Source organism: Tamandua tetradactyla, chromosome 1 (assembly GCF_023851605.1).
Source record: "Tamandua tetradactyla isolate mTamTet1 chromosome 1, mTamTet1.pri, whole genome shotgun sequence".
In the NCBI taxonomy this organism is placed as follows: Eukaryota; Metazoa; Chordata; class Mammalia; order Pilosa; family Myrmecophagidae; genus Tamandua; species Tamandua tetradactyla.
Window position 1 is genome coordinate 57253817 of NC_135327.1, and position 24173 is coordinate 57277989.

At 52.1% G+C, this 24173-nt stretch overlaps 1 protein-coding gene and 1 long non-coding RNA gene across 2 annotated transcripts in view; one reads left to right on the top strand and one right to left on the bottom strand.

The window, feature by feature from the left end:
- Window positions 1–24173, bottom strand: part of LOC143647121 (uncharacterized) — a 63373-nt gene that overhangs the window by 7880 nt on the left and 31320 nt on the right. The window contains exons 2-3 of the long non-coding RNA XR_013157867.1: window positions 8932–9035; window positions 6882–7119 (exon numbers count right to left, since the gene is read on the bottom strand). This is a non-coding gene — a long non-coding RNA (uncharacterized LOC143647121). The remainder of the gene's footprint in view (window positions 1–6881; window positions 7120–8931; window positions 9036–24173) is intronic.
- The window catches only part of PHACTR3 (phosphatase and actin regulator 3), a 160491-nt gene continuing 159322 nt past the window's right edge, over window positions 23005–24173 (top strand). Inside the window, exon 1 of the mRNA XM_077116784.1 lies at window positions 23005–23220. Within this exon, the coding sequence (XP_076972899.1) occupies window positions 23202–23220 (19 nt within the window). The 5' untranslated portion in view covers window positions 23005–23201. The remainder of the gene's footprint in view (window positions 23221–24173) is intronic.

Sequence of the window (24173 nt, forward strand, 5' to 3'; positions counted from 1 at the left end):
GGCCCAGTGGGAGAAAACCCTCATTTTGTATCTCTGCTCTTCATTTAGTTTCAAGTTCCATCCTGAAAAATTATAGGAGCCACCTGGTGGGGGGCAGGGCAGCAGGTGTCTCAGAATATTGGTCATCCTTAGGAGGCTTCCTTGACCTGGGCAAGCAGTGGCCTTGAACGTGGTCTGTTTGAAACGAAGGCTGTGGACTGTGGCTCCTTGCTGGGGCGAGAGTCCTCTCTCTGTGCCAGGCGAGGTTAAACGTAGAGGCGCAATTTTCCCTGGCCTTCTCTCCAGGCCTCTGGGTTCCAGCAACTTTCCCTGGGGTAACTTCTTTCTGCTTCTCCAAAAGCCTGGGCTGAGCTGTGAGTGCTGAGATGAGGCATGCTGAGCTGCTTGGGCTGTGCTACGTTGAGCTCTCTCACTTAAGCACCAGCCATTTAAATCAAACATCATTCATTGCAGCAGGCACGCCTCCTAGCCGACTGCAGATGTCATCAGCAACAGATGAGGTTCACGTACCATTGGCTCATGTCCACAGCAACAGAACTAGGTGCCTTCACCTGGCCAAGTTGACAACTGAATCTAACTACCACACCTTCTCCTTTCAGTCTCAAGTGATACAGTCTAAAGGCTCAGCACTGTGCTTCTCTTAACCTGGGGTAAAGGAAAGATAGAAACCCCAGATTGAAGTGGGCAGCCCGTGGGCCACACTTAGCCTGCAGACTGGTTTAGCCTGAACACCGTGTGTGTGTGTGTGTGTGTGTGTGTGTGTGTGTGATTGAACCAACATTTAAAAGTAAGATGATTTTGCATAAACATCTGGATTTTCTGGCTTGGCTTGAAGAGCTCAGAGGCAGTAAGTCTGTTTTGGTTAAAGACAAGGCTGTTTGGTTTATTCACCGCCGGCCGCCTTTCCAGGGCCTGCAGCAGTGCTTAGCAGGTGTCGGCCCACGTGTAGGAAGTAGAAGGTTGACGGCCCCTGGGCTCCTTTGGGCTGCCTGGTGGCTGCGGCCTCGGGCAGGACCTGTCCCTCCCTGTCCAGTTCACTAGAGCCCCCCACCGCCCTTGGGAGGGGCGTGCCCCTGCCCCCCTTACTTATGAACCTGCGTCCAGCCTGATTTCTAGGCAGCATCTGAGCTCGAGGCCTTGGTGGTGGCCCTGTGTGGAATGCGTGTGCTTATGGTGGCCCCATTTCCTCAAATGGGGCCCATCGAGCTGCAGCTGCAAAGGCTGCCGGGAGAAAGCCTAAAGCCCGGGGGCTGGGACAGCTGATTCCATATGCCATTCTGGAGCCGGGTCAGACGGGTGTGGATTGCTGCCCGTGGTTCAAAAGTTCTGAGCCACACGCCCAAAGAGAAGGGACGTTTTTCAAGGGTTGGAGGTGCTGTCCTTGTAGTGCACCAGTGACAGTAACTCAGACCCTCCCAGCTGGAGACAAAGGCTGCGCGACCTGCTTCCAGACGTGTCACAGTTTGGAAGTCACAACAGGGCAGCTGCTCCTGGCATCTGGTGGGTGGAGGGCAGGGATGCGGCGCCATGTCCTACAGTGCCTGCATGGCCCCATGCCAGAGCCATGGTTCCCTGGGTCTTGGTCCCCTCTCTGCACTTTATGGGCCCTTGGCCTCGTGCCTGTCCTTCTCGGAGCCTCCATTGCCCGAGACCCCTGCCCACGGGACAGTAGTAAGACCCCTGCCTGCAGCTCTGTGGGGGCTGGGTAAGATCACCCAGTGCAGCCGCAATTGGTGGGCAGGAGTTGCAGGGCTCGTTTCTGGGGAGCCGGTAGCTGGGATGACCAGGACCTTGGCTGTGGGAAGCAGGTGTGCCACTTATTAGCGATGTGACCTCGGGCTTGTCACCCACCCTCGCTGGGCTGCGGTTTCCTTGGGCTCCTGGGGTTGGTCTAAGGTGGCATCGGTGAGGAGGGGGCGAGTTGGAGAGACGTTGAGGGCTGAGGGAGCAGGTGTGTCTGTTCACACCAACAGCGCTATCTGAGAGGGGCCTCCCTCCCCTTGGTGTCTCCCCAGGCTCCTTTTTGGATTCAAATATGCTTGGAGCTTTCAGGAACGAACCCTAATTCTTTGGAATTCTCATTACGTGACTTTTTTTTTTTTTTTTTTCCAATTTGTGTGCCAGGGTGGAAGGATGTTCCAGGACAGGCTTCAGCTCTCGGCTCCTCCCGCTGCCTCTGAGCCTTTTTTGGGCTCAGTTTCTTCATCTGTAGAATGGGTGAGAGTCTCTGCTTTCCTGGCTTGCCATGAGGATTTTAAGTGATGGGCTCTTACATGCAGATGGGTCAGGGCTGAGGCTGGCCCGACTCAGGGTGAAGAAGAGGCTCTGGGAGCCTGTGGTGGCACCGAGTGCGGGCGCTGCACTGCCCTCCATCTGCCTCCAGGGCTTGCAGGGAGTGCAGCCTGCCTGTGGCCCAGGGGTCCAGGTCAGTGGGTGCCAAGTGCTCAGGTGCTTTCAGGGCTGGCCGTGAGAGCAGATGGGCTGCTGGGTGGGTCCCTAGTGGACTCTGCTCCCTCAGTGGAGACCCCAGAACCAGGACCTGCCCCTGCAGGGGTCGGTGCCACCTGGGACTGCCTGAAAGCTGGGGCTGTGAGCCCCCGGCCCTGGGTGTGGACACCCAGGTGGTCTCCATCCCCTCCTAGCCCTCTCCTCTTGAGGGATGGGTGTGAGGCTTGGACAGCTCCTGCACCTGGGGGAGCCTCAGCTTCCATATCTGGGCAGCCGGGATTGCCAGGTCAGGCCAGGAGGGGGAGGGGGTGGGGAACGAGGCCTCAGTGCAGTTTCTGGGGTGCAGAAACCCATCCACCCTCCAGCACCACCTCGCAGGCAAGTGGAGGGAAATAGACGCTGTCAGGTCCTGCCCTGCCCCAGCCAAGGGGTCTATCGTCCATAGCCCCCACGCGGAAAGGGCTCACTGCCTTCCCTGGACTGGAAAGGCTTGAGTGCATCACCAGCAAGGGAAGGTGTCTTACTGAAAGGCCAACACACATCGGGGTTCCCAGAGAGGCCCAAAGGTGCACTAACTCCCCCCAAGTGTGGGATTAAAGTTCTTACCCCAGGGATTGCTCCAAGAGGGTGTCTACTCTGCGCCCGCCCTCGGGATCGCCTCCCCCTCCCCTCCCCGCCCCGCCCGGCCTTCTCTTCCTGGTCCTCTGCTTCTTGACCCCGCCCCTGGCCGTCATGGTGGGGCACCCCGTGTGCCCTGTTTCCGCACAGCAAATGCCGGCCGGCCGTGGGGAGCACCCCGTGCTTGGGAAGGGGTTTGTCCCAGCTGCGCCTCGGGGAAGGCAGAACCAGCCCCGGGGCCACGTCTGGTCCTCTCGCCACCCTCCTTAGGAGCCCTGCTTGCAGGCCCTCTGGGCGTCCAGGGAAATGGGCGCATTCTGGGCTTAGTTCTGGGGTGCCCCCACCCCTGCTTTGCAGAGGGAATTCCTGGGGCTCAGGGGAACCTGCCACCTGAGTGACCCAGCTGTTGGTGGGGGGCGTGTCCAGCTGCCCCTGCCTTTCTCCAGAGCAGAGGCTGTTGGCCTGGGGGTCGGCCAGGGTATTTACCCCCCAGCGGCCCCAGCAATGGGCAGAGACGTTTTTGGTTGTGATGGAGAGTGTAATGTGCCGCCCGGGGTGCTGCTCAACACCCCACAAAGCCCAGGACGCCCCCTCAGCAGAGACTTCATTACCTGGCTCCCAAAGTCCTACTCTAGCACCCTCCACTTTGGGCATGTGTCAGATGTCCCGTGACCCCCCCAGGCGGCAGTGGGGGCACCTGGAGTGGCCAGGGGGCTTCAGGTGAGCTACGCCCCAAGCTGGGCTGGGTTAAAAGGTGCGTCGAGGGTCCCATTGTCAGTGCGCCCCTGTCCTTGCGCCGCCACGGTCCCATGGGGAAGGCCCTCTCCCGGGGGCAGGTGGAGGAGTGGGGGAGCCGTGGTTGGGGTGTGCCTCCGGCTGGCAGAGGGAGCAGGGCTCCGTGACTCTGACATATGGTGCCGGGGCTCCGGCGGCGCGGCCTGGGCTGTGACCTGACCACATGAGGGACATGTGGCAGCCCAGCGGGGCCGGGCGCGGGGCCCTGGGCAGACGGCGGCTCCGAGCTGCCCCCCTCGCCCGCCCCGAACCCCCTCCCACGCCTGCATGTCTATATTTAAAAATGTTTGCAGCTAATTACAGCCCCGAGTATCTCCTGGGAAAGCCGGCTGGTGCGGGCGCGGGGGCTCCTGGCCGAGTACTTTCTGGGGGGCTGGGAGGTCAGGGGGAGGGGAGTTCGGGGTGAAGGGCACGGGAGCCTGCGGGGAGGCAGAGCGTCTGGGAAGACAAGGACCTTAATCACTCTCCTACCTTAAGGCAAGTTGAAATCAGCGGGGGAAACTCTGGAGGGCGGGGTGGGAGGAGGGGGCTGCCCTTGTCCTACTGAGGGGTCGGGTACAACCAGATTCACCTGCAGCCACGACAACCCTTTCCCCAGGGATGTTATTTTATCCTCTTATGGGCTAAAAGTAAAGTTTCCATCTCGGTGTCTTTTCATTGCCAGTTTGTCAAATAATTCCCAGGAACTCGTAGATCATCACCGATGTGCATTTTGATTGTGCAGCGTCCTTGTCAGATTTTGTAAAAATTCAAAGTAGGGAAGGTTTCCAGCAGTGATGGTTTACCTTCATCTGGTGTCAGGAATAAATATTCAATTATCAGTTTGTCATTATCCCTTATGCATCCACACCTAAGAACCCTGTCTTCAAGGCGAGAGTATAATTTGCATTCGTGTGATTTTGCATTTAGTAACATTTGTGGATTTTGGTGTGCAAGGGAGGTTGGATATTGAGAGTTGGGGCGCCTGAGTGAGAGGAGGAAACTACTTCCCAGTGTGAGTGGGGGTCCCGTTAGGAAGCAAAGTTGGTTTCGGGTGGTACCCTATGGTGCTTCCAGACTGCAGGTGTGCTGATCCCAGAGGAAGTAGGGACTCTGTTCAAGCACTTGAGCAGAGGGAGGGGTGCTGTTTGAATGCTGAGCCCACCCCTGAAATGCCTTCTTTCTTTTTAGGGAGAAAGAAAAGATGGTAATTTAGCAGTCATTTTGTGGAGTGTCGTTGGCATGTTATTCTGCGAATGAATTACAGAATTATGCAAATGCATGATGATGGTAACCACTTGCAAAATCTAAAAATAACAAATCAGGAAAAAAAAAAAAAAAACCACCCATGGCTGAATTTCATTCAGAAATCATCAAGGGTATTTTGTTTGACTAAGGAGCCGAGCAGGGAAAGTTGTCCTCTGGCTGTCATTTCACTTGTCACTCAGGTGTGACGCTCAGCAGAAGTAAACACTGCCAGTAAGACATTCTGCCAATTTACCACTGTTTAATTCCACAGTTTTCACCAGGCAAACAAAAAATAAGAAGCCCTTATGAAAATGTACTGTTTCTTTACCTTAAATTAACTTCCCTCTCTGAGCCACACCCTTAGGTAGCTGGCTACAGGGCATATATGGGTTTCTTTTGCCATGCGTTACCTTCCCCCTACCTCCCCCCACCTCCCACCTCAACCCCGTCTGTATTAACTCTTTGGTTGCCAAGCATTTGAGCTCTGAGCGTGAGTGTTATCGACTGACAGCCTGTGATTTATGGGTTTGAACATATTGTTGTTACATAATGCAGTAGCTTTGCTGGGGGGGTAGATGGGGGTAATTGTTCATATCGTGCGCACAGAGAACATTCTATTTATAAAGTATAAAATATTATCCTCAGAAGCAGCGTGCTTACTTCTGCTTCCCCTGGAGTCACATGCTCAGTGCCCTGGGACTCGTGGGCCCCAGGGTCACAGGACCTTTGGGTGAAGCTCAGCCCCGAGGCGGCCATTCTCCCAGGCTGGAGCGGATGCTTCTGAGCCTCCAGTTCTGAGGCGGGTGCTTCTATTTTTAGCTGCCCTTGCTCATTGCCTCTTGCCATAATTTGACAAGTTGCAGCTGAATCCCATCTATTTGCAGAGGTGACTGTGCTCTGTAATCTGTATTCCGTCGGTGCAAGAGTAGTTCTTGCTTGAGCACACTGCACCCGTTATTAGGCAGTAGGGTACTTGCCACATCACCAGGGAACGTCAAAGAAAAATCTTCCTTCCGTTTTATTTCTGCGGCTGCCTTTAGTGAGTCCCTGGTTGTGTGTGCCTTTAAGGTGGGACGGGTGTCCCCTGCTTAGGCTGGAGGCCAAGGCGCGGGGTGCTCAAGTCTTGGCAGCTGCAGAGCACGGGCTGGAGGTGCCCAGCCCCAGAGTTGGTGATTCTGTAGGTCCAGGATGGGGCCTGTGAATCTGCATTTTTAAACTCATCCCAGGTGACCCTGATGCCAGGCTGAGCAATGACCCACGCCGAGCAGGAGGGTACTGTGTTAGTCATGGGTCCTGTCCATGCCATTGAGGATGAGCTTGATTGGATAATAAAGTAAGGTCTGGGTGTCAGATGCCTGCGGGAATTATCTGTGATGTCTTCAGAGGAAGGCTGCCGTGTTTAGGGGCGATGGGCCACAACTGAGGCAACTGGTTAAGAGATGGCCCAGCAGTACACACCTGTGTGTAAAGGAAGTGTGCGGGAGTCCGGGACGCACGTCTCCATAGGTGTGCTCATTCTACGCTGCGTGCGCCGGAATCCCACCTGTTAGAGTTCACGGCGGGAAGCGAGGCCAGCACGCAGGTGGCGTGCAGAATAGAGGGTTGAGTTGCCCCGCTGTGTTGGGGACGCGCGTGGCCACCCCCAGACCTCTGGAATTCCATCTGTAGTTGTTACCTTCATTTCGGGGGACACAATTATTCTGTGCCTGTTTTACATCTCCCTTGGAATGCTTTACTGCTGCCGGCATAAACTTCCCTCCTGGAACTCTGTCAAAATATGTCTCAGTTCTTACCTGATAAGTGAACTCCCCATCTCTGTGGTTTTCCTGTGACTTAACCCCTTCATTGCTAATTGGAGAATTGGAGAATTGGAGAATCCTCGAAGCTCAGGGCCTGGAACTGGGGAGGGGAGGCCCGGCCTTCCACTAGTGGAACAGGCCTGGGGACCGGGAGCCACTGTCCGGTGAGTTGGATCGGGCTGCAGAATCTCCCGGAAGGAAGGGTGCCCGGCAGTGAGGCTGCAGGGCTCACCTGCAGGGGAAATTCAACACCCATGGGCCTCACGTGCCAGCTTAGGCTTACAGAGCTCACGCACAGGTTCTGCAAGGGGTGGCCGTGGGTGCAAAGCAGCCCTTTTTTTCCTTTTTATTTTTTGTGAAAAATAACATGTATATATACAAAAAAGCAATACATTTCAAAGCACACTGCAACGATTAGTTGTAGAACAGATTTCAGAGTTCGGTTTGGGTTACAATTCACAATTTTAGGTTTTTGCTTCTAGTTGCTCTAAGATAATAGAGACTAAAAGAAATATCAATTTAATGATTCAGCAGTCATATTTGTTTGTTAAACCTGACCCTCTCTGTGTAACTCCATCATCACCTTTGATCTTTCTAACCCACTCTTTAGGGGTATTTGGGCTATGCGCATTCCAACTTTTTCATGTTGGAAGGGGCTGTGGATACTATGGAATAGGGGGATGGATCTAGCTGATGTTCTGGAGAGGCTGGGCCCTCTGCATTTCAGGACTTACCTTGTCCAGGGATCCACCTAGAGGTTGTAGGTTTCTGGAAAGTTACCCTAGCTAAATAGTCCTCTTAATTTAACGGAACAAATGTCTGTCAGTCTTGGAACCCGCACACCGCCTGGCTTTTGGGACATCTGGGAATGAGGCAGTCGGGGTTGCCGCCCCCCCGGAGCCTGCGAGCTGGGGGTGAGCACACAGCATGGCACAGCCCTCACAGCAGTGGGGCCTTGTCTGTCATGTCGGGGCTGAGAGCTGTGGGGAAGACGGGCAGGTAGGGGCGCCATCAGCGCAGTGGGGGCGGGGCTGGAGGGTCAGGTATTACATGGAGCCTCGGGGTGGCCGCCTCAGGAGGCAGCACTGGAGCAGGGACTCGGGGAAGCAGGGAGAGCTGCTTGGGTGTCCGGTGGAGGTGCCTCCAGCGGAGGGGACGGCTGTGGCAGGGGCCCTGAGTGGGACATGCTGGTGGGTTCTGGGAGCCACAGGGGTCCGTGGAGGGGGGAGGAGTGAGGGTGGCCAGGGGCAGGAGAGTCCGAGAGGCGGTGCCTGGCCAGCGTCTGGGGCGCCATGGGAAGGTTTTGAGGTTCCCTGCAGCACGAGCGGCATGTGATTTCAGGGGGTCCCCAGGCTGCTGGGGGGGGAAGAGGCAAGTGCAGGAGCCGGCAGACCAGTTATGAGGTCCTGGCGGGGTCCCAGGCCAGAGGTGACAGCCAGGCAGCAGGGCCGTACCAGGCTTCACCAGGGAGGGACAGTTGGGGGTGGGGGGACAGTGGCAAGCGAGGGGGGGTGGAGAAGGTTGCCAGGACAGGGCTGCCTCTCAGGCATGGGAGGGGGCAGCTGGCGGCAGGGGGTGGGGTGGAGTGAGTGAGGGTGGAGGGGTGGAAGTTCAGTGTTGGCCGTGATGGGCCTGATATCCACAGGACAGCCACGTGGAGGTGACAAGGTGCACCCGGTACAAGGCTCTGGGCTGAAGGTTCACACTCAGGAGGGGGCGCGGGTGAGCAGCAGCTGAGCACAAGCTGGACGTGAGCTAATGTGCGTTCCCGAATTTAGACATTTGCCTGCCACCTGTTGTCTAATCTGCTGAGGATTTGCTTTTAATCAAAATCTGTTTTTTTTAACCTACATAACTATTTTTATTTTATTTTTAATTTTTAAAAATTTTTTTTACATGGGCAGGCACCAGGAATCAAACCCGGGTCCTCGGGCATGGCAGGCAAGCATTCTTGCCTGCTGAGCCACCGTGGCCTGCCCTACATAACTATTTTTAAAAGGAAATCTTATGTTGCAATTTCAAATGGAAAACCAATATCACTTACCTTTGATAAAAGGTCATCGTTAAAGTAAAACAATGAATGTAAGACAACGGTATTTAGTTCAGTCCAGACATCATCTCCTGCCAAGAGCTCTGAACCAGAGGATCCTGTTTATTAAAACACAAAGTTCAGCAAGTGTCAGCGAGTATTGGAGCCATTATAACACCAAACTGAGAGTTCTTGATGCTACCCGGGAGATTGGAAGCAATTTGAAAGGGGACTAACTTGTGTTATTTTGGACTGAGTGTACGAATTCCCCAAAACATGTCATTGCCCTGCTCCCCCCTTTATATATGTATTTTAGAATAAGTATTTATTAATCAGCTATCTTATTCTTGAGGCTTGGTTTCCAAATGGCTTTTGGCTTATGTCAAAATCAAATCCACTCTTTAAAAAAATTTTTTTATTGGTATATATTATATATTCACACACCATGTAATCATCCATGATTTCACAATATTATCATATAGCTGTGTATTTATCATCACAGTCAACTTTTTTTCTTTTTTGTGAAAAAGCACAAAAAAGCAATAAATTTCAAAGCACACTGCAACAGTTAGTTGTAGAACAGATTTCAGAGTTTGGTTTGTGTTACAGTTCCACATTTTTTTGGTTTTTACTACAAGCTGCTCCAGGACACTGGAGGGTAAAACAAATATCAACATAATGATTCAGCAATCACACTCATTTATTAATCCTACCTTCTCTGTATAACTCCACCATCACCTTTGATCTTTCTCCTACTCTTTAGGGGTATTTGGGCTATGCCCATTTCAGCTTTTTCACGTTGGAAGGGGCTGTTCATAATATGGGATAAGGGGATGGAACTAGCTGATGTTCTAGAGAGGCTGGACCTCTGCATTTCAGGACTTATCTAGTCCAGGGACCCATCTGGAGAAGGTTTCTGGAAAGTTAACCTAGTGCATGAACTTTGTAGAATCTTATATAATCCCCTAGGTGTTTCTTAGGATTGGGAGGAATGGTTTTGGTTGGAGTTTGGCAAGTTATGATAGGTAGCAATGTGTAACTGAAGCTTGCATAAGAGTGACCTCCAGAGTAGCCTCTCAACTCTGTTTGAACTCTCTCAGCCACTGATACCTTATTTGATACACTTCTTTCCCTCCTTTTGGTCAGGATGGCATCGTCGATCCCACGGTGCCAGGGCCAGACTCATTCCTGGAAATAATCTCCCATGCTGCCAGGGAGACTTTCACCCCTGGATGTCATGTCCCATGTAGTGGGGAGGGCAATGATTTCACTTGCAGAGTTGATCCTCAACCCCCTTCTGTCTGCCTGGCCCTTGGGGAGATGCTTTCTGCATAGCAGATGGATGGAGAGTGTGCAGAAGCAGGGAGCTTGGGGTCCACTTTGATCCTCTGCTAAAAGTGAGGTTCATTTTCAGACCGTGTGTTTTCTGAAGGACTTGGTAGGCTGAGAAGGTCTCTGACTGGTTTTTCTAGAACAGAGTTAGGGGACGGCTGCCTTGGGAAGAAAGGGTGGAACTTGTTCCACGCAGTTTCAGAGGGTGGTACGGGTTTTTGTTCCTTCTGAACACACATTCCCTCTCTCAGAATTCTCCTTGGACTTCCTATTTTTAAGTAATCTTCCTGAATCACCTCTTTCTGCTGGGTTATTTCCCCCCTTGTTTGTTTATTGGGGTCTCTCATACACATTGTGGGTTTTCCTGCGACGTCTGATGACCCATGAGTGAGCTTTTCTGCTGCCGAATGAAGCACCGGGAACCGTGTGCACACCTGGGCCACGCGCTGCTCCGGTGGGCTCTGCCTCTGCCCTTGGTGCTGAGCAGCCTTGCAGGAGCTTCTCTAGCGCCTGGAGGCAGGGATTGCCCCTGCCGTCTGCTGCCCCCCCTCTGGCTGATGTGGAGGGAAGCAGCTCACTGTCCAGGACGTGTGTAAACCGAGTCGGGCCCCTGAACCCCGGTCCTGCTCTGTGTTTGTGAGGTTTACCTTTGAGACAAGCCTGAGGGGGGGTGGTGGGCTGGGTCCTTGGGCGCAGAAATCCTGACCTGTCGTGACCACTCCCAGCTCCGCGGGCATTGTGGGGCGCTCAGAAAACGTTCTCCACAAGTGGATGGGGGGAAGAAAGAACCTGCGCTGGAGGCGGGCTGCCGACCTCGGGGCCAGCGAGCACAGCTTGGCCTCCCTGTCTTTGCTTAGGCAGATCCCTCGAGCTGGCAAGACCCATTCCCCTGGCCTGGTTTCCCCGATCCCGCTTGTACATCCAGGCCCTCCTAGTTAATATTTCTTCCCCATCTCCACCTCTGTCCTCGCGGTGACCACTCTGGCCCCTCTGGCACCATCCTGCTCCCTTGGCCGTGCCTTGCCATCTTGCTGTGCTGCCCACGCAGCAGCTGGGGAGATGCACTCAGAATACACATCAGATCTTGTCTCCTCCCTGCTTCCCATCGCCTTGGCCTAAAGCCCCAGCTCCCCGAGAGCCTGCCTCCCTGCTAATCTCTATCTCCGATCTGGGGAGTGGTGGCCATGGAACCCAGAGGCTGGGAGCATGGGCCCTGAGACCAGACACCTGTGTCTGAGCCCCAGCTGCCCCTCCAAACTTGCATTGTGACTTAGTTTCACATTTCTCTCTTCTAAATGGGGCTAAGTGCAGCTGCCTCCTGGGCTGTGAGGATTGATGAGCCAGGATGTTAGAGTGCTGTGAACACAGCCTGGTGCATCGCAGGTGCTGTGCAGGTGTTTGCTGCCACCGTTGTTGTCGCTATTTCTTCTCTTCCTAGGGCTCATGGTGTTGTAGCCATTTGGGTCTCTGTTTCGTGTTCTTTGAGGATGACAGACTATTTCCTGTCTCAGGGCCATCGTTCCTGCTGTTCCCTCTTACAGAACACTTGTCCTGTGGCTCGGCAGGTCATTGAATCTTCAGGCCTCAGATTCAATGCCACCTCCTCAAAGCACCTTGTCAGAGCTCCTACTTAGATTGGATCCACCACCCTATATATTCTATCATGAGCCATAACAATTTCCTTTGCTGGCATATTGTATTCTCCTCACCAGAATTTACAGTTGCAAGGGTGGGGCCCTTGCCTGTAGGATCTTCTACATTATTGCTGGTGCCCAGAGCAGTCACTCCCCAGTGAGGGTCAGTTGAATGAATGAAGGGAGGAAAGAATGAATGAAGGCCCAAAAGCACGGACACTGACCCACCATCTGAGAGCTTACATCACTCCCATGGCACAAGTGGGACTGTGCTCTCTCTGGCTCCTTACATGTGTTTTTCTTCTGTTTATAAAGTGCTGACCCCAAGGCAGGCATGCCCGTTCATTCTATCGGTAGACCCCAGAGGGTCTCAGGTGACATGTCCGACCCAGGGTAGGCCTAGAGTTGGCATTTCTTGAAGGAGACTGAAAGGAGATTAGTTATTGGCTAAGAGTGGATTTGATGTGGAGCCTAACTGCCCATGTGTGGTCCTATCTTCTCCTAAATACTAGCCAAGTGATCTTGGACCACTTTATTTTATCCCTCAGAACCTCAGTTTCCTCATCTGTAAAATGTGGATAATAGTATCTGTCTCATAGGGCTGTTGAGTTAGTCATAGTAACAGTGCCCCGTAACTGGGACACAGTAAGTGCTCTGTAAATAATAGCTTCTGTGATAATCGTGGCTGTGAAGGTGATGGTGGCTCTGGTGATGGTGGTGTGGTAGTCCTGTTGTTGTTGTTGTTGGTAGTAGTGGTGGTGGTGGTGGTGACGGTGGTGGTGGTGACAGTGGTGGTGGTGGTGGTGGCCATGGTGGTGGTGGTGGTGACAGTGCTGGTGGTGGTGGTGACAGTGGTGGTGGTGGCCGTGGTGGTGGTGGTGGTGACAGTGGTGGTGGTGGTGGTGGCCGTGGTGGTGGTGGTGGTGACAGTGCTGGTGGTGGTGGTGGTGGCCATGGTGGTGGTGGTGGTGACAGTGCTGGTGGCGACGGCGGTGGTAACAGTGGTGGCTGTGGTGGTTACAGTGCTGGCAGCAATGGTGGTGGTGGCAGTTGTGGTGGTGGTGACAGTGGTGGCGGTGGCCATGGTGGTGACAGTGCTGGTGGTGACGGTGGTGGTGGCCGTGGTGGTGGTGATGGTGGTGGCGGTGACGGTGGTGGTGGTGATGTTGCTGTGAAGATGTGAAATAGATCAGCATTAAAGAAAAGACTGCAGAGATAGTCAGAGGAAAGCTAGGGCACAAAAAAAGTTGCCAGGGAATGAATGAGCCCCGTTTGCATTATCAGATGAATGCAGCCCCGTGACTCACGGAAATTAAAATTTACTGAAGCTGACCTCAGGGTCCCTGCTTCCAAGGGTGTAGACTGCACCCCCTAGCAGCTCCCCAAGGTGAGTTTAGAGCAAGAGCCCTCACGCCCTTGTAGGCCAGGACTAGCATTTACATTTCCAATCTGTTGCAGACTGATACTTTCAGTGACAGTGAAGAGAAACATGGTGGCGGCGTGTCAGCCCTCAGGGAAGAAGGAGTTGTGGTCTGGTACCTCGGGCAGAGACTTACCCGGTGGCCCTGGCAGCACACACGCCAACAGGCCTGGGTGGACCTCCTGAGTCACCTGTTCTCCTGTAACTCAGGTGGGGATCTAACTGTCACTGACCGCCTAGGCTCGGATGGCTCTTCCCCTTTGGATTCCCTCTCCGTCTTCTGGTTTTATATACATGGAAGCGAAAGTTGTCGTTTGTGGCTGGTGTGCCTCTGACTTCTACCGCTGGCGGATTTCCTTTTCTAACGAGCAGAGAGCAGCTTAGGCAGGGCGGCCTCCACGGGCATGCTGCCTCGCCGGAGTGTAATTCTATTGATTGGTTCCCATTGCCTTTATTTTGTGGCCACTTAACATTTCTGGACATTGATTCTGATTTTCTATTAAAGTGGAGATGTAAAGTTTCTCTAATAACTACATTTACTTAAGCACAAGAAATGAGTTGGCTTAAAATATAAAATAAATTATTATGCAGCTGGATGTGCATTGAAGACATAAATCACAAAAGTGGTACAAGCAGGGCCCTTGGGGCGGACTTGTAGAGGACTGCTTGTGGACGCCCTGTGAGGGAGGAAGGAGGAGACAGAAGCGAAGCTGTTTGTACACCGTGGGAGGGTAGGGAGAGCAGCTCCTGTCCTTCCCAGGCATGCCTGTAGGAGAAAACACTGGAAGATGCTATTCCTAGTACCAGAAAAGCCCCATTTGCTTTCTCTTTTGTGACTGTTTATGTTTCTCTTTTCACTTGGGTTGCTTGGAAGCTCAGCATCAAATTTGAAGCTCCCTCCAATCTCTGCACAGAATCTGTGTTATGTGTTTTGAGTATTTAAGCCTTGGGATCGCTTTTTTCCCCTTTCATTTAAATTTTCTCTCTGCCCTCTCAATTTTATCATTGCTTTTTTTTTTAGATTGCCATGTGCATTTTGTGAGCCACCTTCAATGCTTTTTGGAACATGATAGGGGTAATGACTAAAAGCTGAATAAATAAAGATGATGGAATTCCTCCCCAAATTGGGGGATTGAGGGGTGCAGCTCTGTTACTGGAGATATTGAAAAGTAATCAGGACAAGGAGGCAAACACAGCATTGTAGGAAGCAGCCCTTGTCCCCAGGGGGGTCTGTTGTTTGGTGCTGCTCCTATCTCAGGCCTGTTTAAGATACAATATAGATTTTTTCAAGGCATCTATTTGCATTCTGTGTGGGCTGAGGTGCTTGGATCCATTCTCTCTATATATACCCACACCATTTCACGGGTATTTTTAAATGCACGTCTGAAGAGCCAACTTTTCTGCTGGGTGCAAGCTTGTGGTTGTGCCAAGAGAGTTGCTCTGTGTGTCTGCAAGGGCTGAGGGCACGCTCGTGTGGGGCTGTGTCCGGGCGCTGGGGTGAGAGGGCCTCTCTGTGTAGCCCATGGCAGGGGGTATGGGATGGCCATGCCCCTGGCTGTGCAGAACTCTGCCCTGACAACTCTAGTTAGGGTCCCTGGGGTGGCCAGGGGGTCAGATGGACTGAAGTGGGGAGACTGACCCAGACAGGAGAAAGATGACTTGTCAAATACTAGAGCCAGGCAGAGGCCGCAGGGACTTGGAACAGTGGTGGACCCTGTGCGTTTTTCATGCTGGTCTGGGGATCTTTAGAACTCCTGTGGGGGAGGGGAGGCAGTGGCTGGGAAAAGAGGTGGGGGGAACCCAGCCTTGTTTCTGCAGGCCCCGAGCCCCAGCAGGGCAGCTCCCCTTCCGTCTGATTTGTTCTCTATTGGGATGTCGCGTGGGATGGTTTGGAATCCAGGTTCTGCTGGTGAAACAAGTTTGAAAGCTCTGCAGTAGTCCAGCCCCTTGCTTGACCCTTGGAGAAACTGAGGCCCGGAAAGGGATCCCAAAACTGCAATCACTCATTCTCTAGCAGTGTTCCCAGGGAATGACGCCGTGTTTCACCTGGCTGCTGAAGCCAGAAAGCTGCTGGTTGACCTTGGCTCCGCCATTTTCCTCCTTGCCTTGCATGCTGTACACTCTACTCAACAAACACCTCTTGGATCCATCTGCTTCTCACCACCTCCAGCCACCCCCACCGAGCACCTGGGAGGCCGCTGCCTCCTGCCCCATCTCCCTGCTTACTCTCATAGGCCCATCTCATTGTTTTCTGCTGGGTGATAGGGGTGAGTGGCAATGTGTCCTCCCTCATGCTTCCGTCTTGCTCTCCGTGGCTCGTGGGATTAACACCACCCATCTTATCTACCTGCCCTGGCCCCTTCCTGCCTCTTTGACCTCTTGGTGGCAGGTGAGACTTCCAACCTCAGAACCTTGGCACATGCTAAAACCTGCACTGGAGCTATAACACACAAACACCACCCCTGCGACATGTACAAACAGGTCTGTGCCTGCCCACGCCAGTCCCCACCTCAGTTCTCATACCAACCCCGCCTCTTCTGGAAGCACCCCCTGACCTGGGCAGCAGCCGTCAAGGCCCCGATCAGACACTCTGTGTCTCCCGGTTTCCTTCCGAGCTCTACGTATGGCTCGGCTTATGGGTGGTTCTCTTGCTCACACCGTGGGTGGTCCGTGAAAGCCAAGACCCCCATCTTATCACCCCTCGGTCCCTCTGTCTTCAACATGGTGTCTCCGAGAATGCCATTAGTGCATGTGGGATGGATGGAGAAGTAGGTCTTGTGGGGTGACCGTGTGCCATCCTTAGAAGTCCAGGGTCCGAGAAGGAAATCTCTTCTTTCTCCTCATCTTCCTCAAACCCTGGTCCCGGGACCCCTTGCCTCTGGGACCCTAGGAAGGTTTCTGGTGCTGACGAATAATAAAGATGCTTGACCAGCGTCTGCTGTCTGAGTGTGTTGTCCGGCTTCTCCACTCCGGGCCACCGAAGGCTCCTCCAGAGTCAAATAAAGTTGATTTATCTGGCAGAGGGGCCTCAGCAGTCCCCAGGAGGGGCTGGGAGGGGCTTTTCACAGGGTTGGGGCTTGGGCTGGATGATTTAGAAGGGGCCCAGGCAGCGGGGACCACCGTAGATCAGGGTCAGTCTGCACTGGGGTGCTCTCTTGGTCTTTGCTCAGGAGGAGCTTGGGGCGAAGGTTGCCGTGGGGAAGAGAGCAGCTGCCCCCAGGGGCACTGGCGTCTCCCAGCGTCCCCAGGCCTTGTCCGCGCCCTGGCAGAATCCTTGTCTCCCTCCCTTCAAAATCTCTCCCTTGTCTGATTGCCGAAAGGGATGGTTTCCACTTTGCCCGCTGTCCTATGTTCGCCCTATTCTATTCCTCGATACCCTTATATGTTAGGAAGTTTGGGGAGTTTAGCCCTTCATCTGAGCTAGGAGTTCCAAACACTTTTTCTTGGTTTAATGCTAATCTTTTGACTTAGCTTATGACGATTTTTGTATAGATGAATTTATCAAGATTTTTTCCTTTAATGGCTTCTGGGTTTCATATCATAGAAAGGCCTTCCCACTCTAAATAATTTTTTTAAGTGTCTGCTTTTATTCTTTTTTTATGCTTTCTTATATATATATATTTAAAGCTTTGATCAATCTGCAATTAAAACATGAGGTACGGAGCCAACCTCATTTATCCAGATGGCAGCAATGTCCCAACACTGTTTACTGAATAATCCCTCTTTTCTCTGATGTTAAATGCCGCCTTTATTAATATATTAAATTTCCATGAGATTTAGGTCTATTTTTTGACTTTTCCTTTCGTTCCATTGAAACCTGTCTGCTCTCGCAACAAAGCTACACTGTTTTAATTATTATCTCTATATTGTGTTTTCATGGCAGAGAAATTGGATTCCTTTTCCCTGGTTCCTCTTTCAGTCTTTTCCAAGTTCTTGTTTATTTTTCTATTTAAATTTTAGCTTACCTGCTAGGTTTCTTTTATATCATTGACTTTTGCATGACTTGAGTCAGACAGGAATTATTGAGTTTTAATTCTGGATGTGTGCTCAGAGAGCATTCTGTCTAATTCTCTCATTTTCCAGAAACGACTGTGGTTTTAGCCACAGGGTGCAGTTGGAAGGGGCACTAGCCATCCCTGCTGCCATGCACCAGCCCCTACCCCACAGCAGAGACCCCATTGCCTCTCTGCGCCTTTCCCACCACCAAGGCCAGAGCTCAGTCACAACTTGGCGAAGTCTACTTCCGACAATTTAGAGTAGGTCTTTTGTGTCAAAACACTACCTTCTGCCAAGGTCATTTAAGAGGAAAAGTCTGAGTTAAGGAATTCGACCCTGATTTTCATTCTTGTATTAGTGTTCTGAGAAAAACTACAATGCACACATGCGATGTTTTAATGAGCAGACGTCAGAAGGAAGCTCTTTTCGATGAGAGGTACGCTGAGCTTGTGGGTGACACCGTACGGTCTGCAGGGCATGGCTTCCCCAGGAGGCCAGCGGTGCGAGCCTGAGTTTGCTGAACACAGACCCACAGGCCTTCACCCTGAGAACCCCTGGGCTGTGATGAAGAGAAGAGGGTGGGATCCGGGAGGCCACCTGTGGGTCAGCTCCCGAGGTGGCCCTGTTTGTCTTCCCTCTGAGTTGCACCAATTTATAACCAGTGCCTGGCCTGTTGCCCAGTGATGACTCTGCCAACCCCTTGCTGGAGGCTGGAGGTCTGGGCTGGTGGCTGGGTTGTGCGGCCCGGAGGTCCCTGTGACCTTGGAGACGAGCATGGTGGACAGTGACCAGCCGGCGGCTAACCTCGCTGGGAACCTGGCGGAGACCGTGCCAGGAACTGCATGGACGAAGCCACCTAGTCCTGGAACAACTCTACCAGGACGGCAGCCATGTGCCCACCAAGATGGGCCTCCTCTGAATGCTGCTCTTCTCTGGGGAGGATTGGTAGAATCAGCAAGACCTGGTGAAAACCTCAGCTCCATCCTTTATGGCCTTGGCCAACCTCTTAATCTCAGAATCTGTCTCTTCACCTGTTACATGGAACAGCAAGGCTTAGTTTATGATGCATGAGGATCAAAATGCGTGTAAAACTCTTAGAACCTTGCCTGGCACAGAGTATGTGCTGAATGGAGATGAGTGACATTTCTTACTAACTGCTTTGATGTTCCCAAGCCTTAGTGTCCTCTTCGTCGAGTCTCGAGTGGCTGCATTCTGGGTGGTTGGGTCTGGTTGAGTCAGTGGGATTATGCCCAGCCTCAGCCTGTGTAACTTTGGGCAGGTTGCTTAACTTCTCTGTGCTACTATTTCTTGTCTCTAAGGTGGGAGTTCTCACAGTGGCTGCCTCAGAGTGTAAGAGGAGTTGAATTTCCAGGGCTCTTAGCCCAGGGCTGGCACTGAGACTTTCTGCTCTGAGCTGAGGCTTCTCGGGACCCCTCCCCACCCAACCACTGACACACCCCTGCCCATTCCCATTCACCTTCTCTTCTCTGTCTTGGGGGAACCTCTAAAAACACTTACTGAGCTTGGAGTTTGCTCGAGGAAGCATCACTTACTTTTACAAGTTGCCTCTTCAGTTTGGGGTCAATTCTTAGGTTCCAAAGATGCTGAGTGGTGCTACCTGACCTGTTATCTGTTGGTCTGTCCTCATTGAGCACTGAGATTTCCACTGAACTTGCCTCGTCTGTCAGGGAGGACACCTGACTGTCTGTGTAGACTTTTGGGGGAGGTCCCAGCTCCTGGCTACAGCTTCCCTGCTTCTGAGATTTGGGTTGGTTCCCGACGTAACAGACTTCCCAGAATATCTAGTGACTTGAAACAACCATCTATTTTGTTTGTTTTAGTTTGTTATTTTGTGTGTTGGCTACTGAGTGTGGGCTCACCTGGGTGGTTCTTCTGCCCTTGGCTGGTGCCTTCTGAGCATGCGTAGCTGCAGGTTGGGGAGAAGGCTCGCCAACCTTGATGGCCTCAGCTGGGCTGACTGGCATGACTCCCCTTTGCCCCAGGTGACCCTCCCGGGCTTGTGCACGTGGTGTAGGCAGGGGCCCAGAGGAGGGAGCTGTGTGCAAGATGGGCCCACCCTCCCTTCTGCCCACCCTCCCCTTCTCCCATCCTCCCTTCTCCCATCCTCACTTCTCCTGCCCTTCCTTCTGCCCACTATCACTTCCACCATTCGCTATCAGCAGCATGAGCCCCACATTCAAGGGAAAAGGAAGCAGACCCCCTCTTCAAGGGGGAGCAGCAGCGTCCCATTGCCAACAGGGTGGGCTGGGGAAGGGTGGGCACTGCGGTGGGCTTTCAGCCACCACCCTGACCCTGTGAAGCCCGACTGGCCCTTGTGGCCTTGTGGTCACATGATGCGGGTCCTCTATGGACAGGGCCCCATAGCTTGAAGTGCAGACACAGGTCCTCTCGGACTCTCTGTTGTGGGGTGTCTCCTCCCACTCCGTGTGTGCACGCACAGTAGGTTGTTTTCACTTTGCTTGCTTTTCTCTCTGGACTATAATCTCCATGGGGCAGGAATCTCTTAGTCACTCTTGTGTCCTCAGAAGCTCGTGGTGCACTGTAAATACTGGATTGTAGAAGGAGGGAGGGAAGGAAGGAAGGAGGGGAGGGGAAAGGAGTTAGGAGGCTGCAGGCCTCTAGAAGGGAGAAGGGGGAGGGCGGGAAGAGGCAGCTTAGGGAAAAGATTAGGAAAGCAGAGGTTGAGGGAGAGAAGATTAAATCCCTCTTCAGCAAGCTTCTGGTTGGACTTTGGGGCAGGACCTCCCACCTCTCCAAGCCTTCCTGGCGTCCTCTGAACGTCATGCCATGAGGCACGCCAAGCCTTTGTGGGGTGCTTGCAGATGAGCCTTTGTGGGGTGCTTGCAGCCGAGCCTTTGTGGGGTGCTTGCAGCCGAGCCTTTGGGGGTGCTTGCAGCCGAGCCTTTGGGGGTGCTTGCAGCTGAGCCTTTAGGGGATGCTTGCAGCCGAGCCTGGTGGGGGGCTAGGTGGGAGGAGACTGCCAGAGGCCTCTCTGCCCCGTGGCGTTAGGCTTCCGTTTACTACTGAGCAAATGTAAAATTGGAGCCACACCATTTTTGCCATATCCTGCACTTTTAGCCTCAGATTATTTTGTGAATGTCTTCGCAGGAGCATCTTACTGACTGAACATTTCGGGGTCAGGGTATTTCCCCCCCCCCCCCACTTCACCTCTTGGACATTCAATTTCCTTTTGAGAAAATGGGGTAACTCAGTGCATCAAGCTCAAAGAAGCTGTTTGGCTTGCTTTGATGGAGGGAGGGGACTAAATGAGCTAAGGCATGGAAAATGCTTAGCTCAGTCTCCAGAATCAGCTACCAACTTTCATAGACGTGCATTTATTTTGGAGGAGAACAAACCTTGTGCTAGCCCATATGGAACAGAGAGAAATGCTTTGCATGTTTTGGTGCTAGCACAAAAACAATTCAATTGAGGTTAAAGAAGAGAGCACTTGGGGTTCATGAAGTGTTCAGAACCTGGGGGCAGGTCTAAAAGAACTGCAGCGTTCCCTGGGGCTGCTTCTCAGACTCCTCTAAACACACTTCCCAGTAGCCCGCACAGTGGACCGGGGCCCTCTGAGGTTTAACCGAGAGCCCCTAGAGAGAGAGGGCATGGGTACTGGCCACAGATGCCCTGGGAGGTGCTTATCTGGGGGTGGGGGTGTCTGACTGAGGTCTTTGGGGGAAGGACCTGCCCCTCCTCCCTAAGCAGCTCAGCAGGGCCGGAGCCCAGCTCAGGCTGGTTTGCTGCCCCCTTGCCTTCTGGGATGCTCTGGGCACCTGAGCACTGGGTGCATGCCCAGACATGGGCCATTTGTTTCTAGTGAATGTATCCTAGATGGCCACGGGTGGACCCACTCCCTGGCTCTGTCCGTGCCAGGCTCCCTGGGTGGCTGCCCACCCACAGAGAACACAAGTCAGTGGACTTCACCAGGCAGCCACCAGCAGCTGACCACATGGGGTTGAGAGGGCACAGGCTGCCCTCAGGCTCCTAGACCTGCTTTGGGGAGGCTTTGAAGACCAGTGATTTTCTCCTAGCCTTGTTCTTGCTTTATCTGAATAGTAAGTGGGCCCTTCGCATGTTTGAAGCGTCCTTGCTGTGTGGTTTCTGGCTCTGCAGGTGGATGGACACTGAGTTTCATGGCAATGGTTCAGAAAGCAGCCATAGAGTTCAGCTGAGGGTGCAGAGCTGCAGCCCTGACACTGGGGTGGAGGGAAGAGACAAGGGGTGGCGATCAGTGATAGTTCACCAGCTCCGTTCCCTTAGAGCTCATCGCAGTCCTGGGTGTTAAGTGCTTCCCATATAACAGTTGATGAAGCAGTCCAGGCCGGGCCAGGTGCCAGCAGCAGTAGCAGGACCCATTTCTGTCTGTTTTCTTCCAAGTGTGTGGTCTCACCATGTTTTGCTGACCGTGAGTGGAAGGCTGAAATCAGGGGCTCCACAGCTGCACAGGGCCTCTCTATGGGGGCAGGACAGGTTACTTACTTTCCATGGGACTGGAGTCTCGTCCTTTAGGCCTGTCCTTGCTTGCAGAAGCTCTGAACAGGCATCAAGCTGTGGCGAAGGGGACTTAGGAAGCCCCGAGGCTTGGCTTGAGCCCACACCGTCATTTCTAAGTGGGGGAGCTGTGACAAGTCACCCACCTTCCTCGGCCTCGGGCAGCCGCTGTGGTTACTAATTATCATGACGGGTAAAAATTGTCATCATGCCGGTGTCGTTGGCCATGGAAGAAAGGAGGGGAGAAGACTGGAATGAGAGAGGAGGAAAAAGCAAGAGCCGGATGGTTTTCAACCAACAGATGGAGAGACAAATTAGGAAATCCGACAGTATCAAATGTTGGCAAAAATGTAGGGAAAACAACTCTTATACATTTCAGCAGGAGCAGAACTTGGTGTGGCTATTTGTCACCATCAAGTGAACATGGAAACGTGTAAGCTGTGACTCGCCATGGCTACTTCTCAGCACATAGTAGTGTGCAGGGGGCATATGCAAGGACGTTTACTCAAGTCACGGCCTTACTGTGCAATAGTGGAACAGGGAAAATGATCTAAATGACCATCAGTAGTGGATTGGAAATATCGAGTGGGGTGTGTTCGTGCCGGGCAAACCTAGGCACTGGCTCAAAGCGATGAACTAAGTCTCTGTGAAAAAAGCAAGCTGCAAGACAATATATACAGTGTGATGTCATGTTTATAAACCTAAAAATCCCCAACCAAACAATATTGTATATGTGCTATATGTGTGAGAAAGAGGGGTAGGGAGAGGAGGAGGATTGGACTGGAAAGATGAAATCCCAAGTCATGATAATTGTTTTTTTTCTGGGGGTGTCGAACGGAATAAAGAGAATTTCAGCTTTATGCTTCATATGATATATGCAAACACAAACATAATATGCATACATTTATACATGCACATCATATGACACCTTTAACAATTGCCAGTTGTGTGTATTTGAAATATCAATCCCTGTGCTTTCATTTTTTAAAAATTATTCAGAAAAATTAGAGAAGCAGTTTTAAAAGAAAGAGATTTATTTGGGGAAGACCTTAGAGGGGATACATTCATATTTTAAGGTTAACGTCTGATTATCCAAGAAAATGTTTTCAGCAGAAATTTATTAATTGCCGATGGTGTGCATGATCTGTGGTACTCTTCTTTGCTCTGCACAAGAATTGGTGCCCCAAAGGGGCTCATCTTTGATGATTCTACTGGTTTGGTGAGAATTCTAATTGTGACACTGTGGTCCAACTAAGCACAGAATGTCAAGAGCGGCTCCGGAGTGCCCAGGAAGCGCATCAGAAATGAGACTTGTTCCAGATGTTCCGATGCCTCTGATCATCCCAAACTCTCAAGGCCAAAAGAAGTCAAAAGGTCATGTCTGAGTTATGCAAACAACAGTAAATTGTGAGTATTAAGTGGAAAGGGATGTCACCCCCACTTTTTATGTACCCAGAAGACCCTGGAACAGAGGAAAGAGCTCAAATTGAGCCCCCAAAGGCAGATATGTCTGGATGATTGGCTGCTGTCTTGACCAGCTTCCAAAGGGGACAGTGAGGCTTCCCTCCATCATTTATTCATCTTGGGCATCCTCTGGTTTCAGGGCCAAGAGCTATAGGAAGCACGGCTCCAAACCAGTAACTGCAAACCCAGGAGCCACTGATACTTGAGGAATACATTGGTTCCTCGTTTTCCCACTGTGACCTGTAGAGACATGACATACCTCATTTTTGCTACTAAATAGCTATTTATGCGATCTTCATTGACTCCAGTCTCCACCATCTTATGCTTCTCTTACATTTCTTTAGGGACTGGATATTGTGTTTGATCTGGAAATGTTTTGGATTTTTCCCTCCTTAGGTTTATTTTTTTTTATATTTAGAGAGTTAATACATGCATGTTGCTTAAAAAAATCAAGCAGCATTGTCTCAGTCTGCCAGGGCTATTGTGACAAATGCCCCACACCCTGTTTGGTTTAAGCCACAGGAATGAATTACCTCACAGCTTCGGAGGCTTTGTCCTGGAGTCTCTAATCCTCTGGTGCTGATGTGGTGCCATCTTGGGGTTCCTTGGCTTGCATCTTAGCCTCCATCACGTGCGGCTGCCTCACTTGCTGGCATCTTCCAACTATGGGCTTCTGCTGACTGTGTCAGAATTTCTTGTGTGTGTAAGGACTCCAGTCACAGCAATTAAGGCCCAGCTTCAGTTTGGCTTCATCTAAATAGGATCTTCAAAGATCTTCTTTACAAATGTGCTCACACTCCAGGATGCGGTTAGAACTTGGGCATGATTCAGTCCCCAGTGAGCATGATGCTTTGGATGCGCTGCTTCGTTGTAACTGTTGTCATGATCACTGTCAC